General features: G+C 55.6%; 1 protein-coding gene across 1 annotated transcript in view; it reads right to left on the bottom strand.

Annotated features, from left to right (window-relative positions):
- Positions 1 to 1,088, bottom strand: part of MARK1 (microtubule affinity regulating kinase 1) — a 115,496-nt gene extending 114,408 nt beyond the window's left edge. Inside the window, exon 1 of the mRNA XM_018572028.1 lies at positions 840 to 1,088. Within this exon, the coding sequence (XP_018427530.1) occupies positions 840 to 890 (51 nt within the window). The 5' untranslated portion in view covers positions 891 to 1,088. The remainder of the gene's footprint in view (positions 1 to 839) is intronic.
- Between the last annotated feature and the right edge of the window lie 594 nt (positions 1,089 to 1,682).

Below are 1,682 nucleotides of genomic sequence, written 5' to 3'. Positions count from 1 at the left end.
CGTCTGTCCCTCCAAGGGCTATTTCCGTGGCCCAAGGCCTCTATACTGTCCCTCCAAGGGTCAATTCCATAACCTCCATAATGCCCCTCTAAGGGCCACTATAATGTCCCTCCAATGGTTAATTCCATGGCCTCCATATTGTCCCTCCAAGTGTTTATCCCAGGGACTTCATAACATTTCCCCCCCCCAGGGTTAAACTCACGGCTTCCATACTGTCCCTCCAAGGGTTAATTCCATGACCTCCATACTGTCCCTCCAAGACCGTCAATACTGTTCCCCCCAAATGTTAATCCCAGGGACTCAATGTCCCCCTGCCCCCCCCCGGGTTAAAACCAAGACCTCAATACTGTCCCTCCAAGGGTTAATCCCAGGACCTCCACAGTGCCCCAAGGGCCTTCATGCTGTTTCCACCAAGGGTTAATCCCAGGGACTCCTCAGTGTCCCTCCCAGAGATTCCATACTGTCCTTTCAAGGGTTAAACCTAAGGCCTCCATACTGTCCCTCCAAGGGTCACTCCCAGGACCTCCATAATGCCCCTCCAAGGTTTAATCCTAAAACCTCCATACTGTCCCTCCAAGGGTCACTCCCAGGACCTCCATAATGCCCCCCCTAAGGGCCTCTATACTGTACCTCCAAGGGTCACTCCCAGGACCTCCATAATGCCCCCCCTAAGGGCCTCTATACTGTACCTCCAAGGGTTAATCCTAGGACCTCCATAAGGTCCCCCTGAAGGCCTCCACACTGTCCCTCCATCCATGATCGGATCCCCCCTCCCTCCATCCAGGCCCCGGTAATGATCATCCTGTCCCCCCTCCCCCTTTCCTCCCCGGTGCACTCACGTTCTCCGTGTCCCGCTCGTTGACTGTCGGCAATGGCGTCCTGGCCGACATGTTGTGCTGGGGGGGAGCCGAGCTGTCAGCGATCACAATCCCAGAACAATGCGCTCCGATCACAGGCGGTACATGGTGCCGGGTCACAGCATCCCCGGCCGGGTGAGCGGGCTGAGCTCATCCCCTGCGGGCGCCTTCTGCTGCATCATCATCATCCGCAGCAGCCCGTGCCGTGCAGGAAGCCGGGGGATGACAATGTGCGGGCGTCCCTCTGCTGCTGATCACAGTGTCCCCAGCATACATCCACAGCAGAATGAAGGCTGCACTGCTCTCCCCTCCTCCTCCTATCACTTCCCTCCCTCTCCTGGCCAGGAAGAGCACAACTACTTCCAGCAGCATGGAGGGAGGGGGTGCCCTGCTCTCATGGTGGCAGCACTGGTGACAGATGGGCAGAGCTGCACTGACACACACAGGGCTGCATGGCTGCTTCCTCCCAGGCATGCACTGTACATGTAAACCCCATGACACTGCATAAAGCCCTGAGTATCATGCACAACTGTCATGTTTTTATTTTACAAAATACTTGTTTACAAATTTTTTTCCCTTTGTTGCATGTCAGTGTTGCTGATCTCCTGCCGCCTCTTTGCAGCCACTACCTGTCTACATGCACTCCAGAGATGGCTGCATGGCCTTGCACAGGGTGGGATTCCGGATGGTGACATGTATGAGTACTGTATGTAGAAATGGGGGAGCAGTGACATGGTGACAACATGGCAGTGTAGCCGACTTCTGTACCATGGCTGTGGACGCTGCATTGGAGTTGACCCAATGGGGCCGCCATTGCAGCATCCA

Source organism: Nanorana parkeri, unplaced genomic scaffold (genome assembly GCF_000935625.1).
Source record: "Nanorana parkeri isolate BGI_ZX_2015 unplaced genomic scaffold, ASM93562v1 scaffold43, whole genome shotgun sequence".
Classification (NCBI taxonomy): domain Eukaryota; kingdom Metazoa; phylum Chordata; class Amphibia; order Anura; family Dicroglossidae; genus Nanorana; species Nanorana parkeri.
This window is presented reverse-complemented; position numbering and strand designations above follow the sequence as displayed.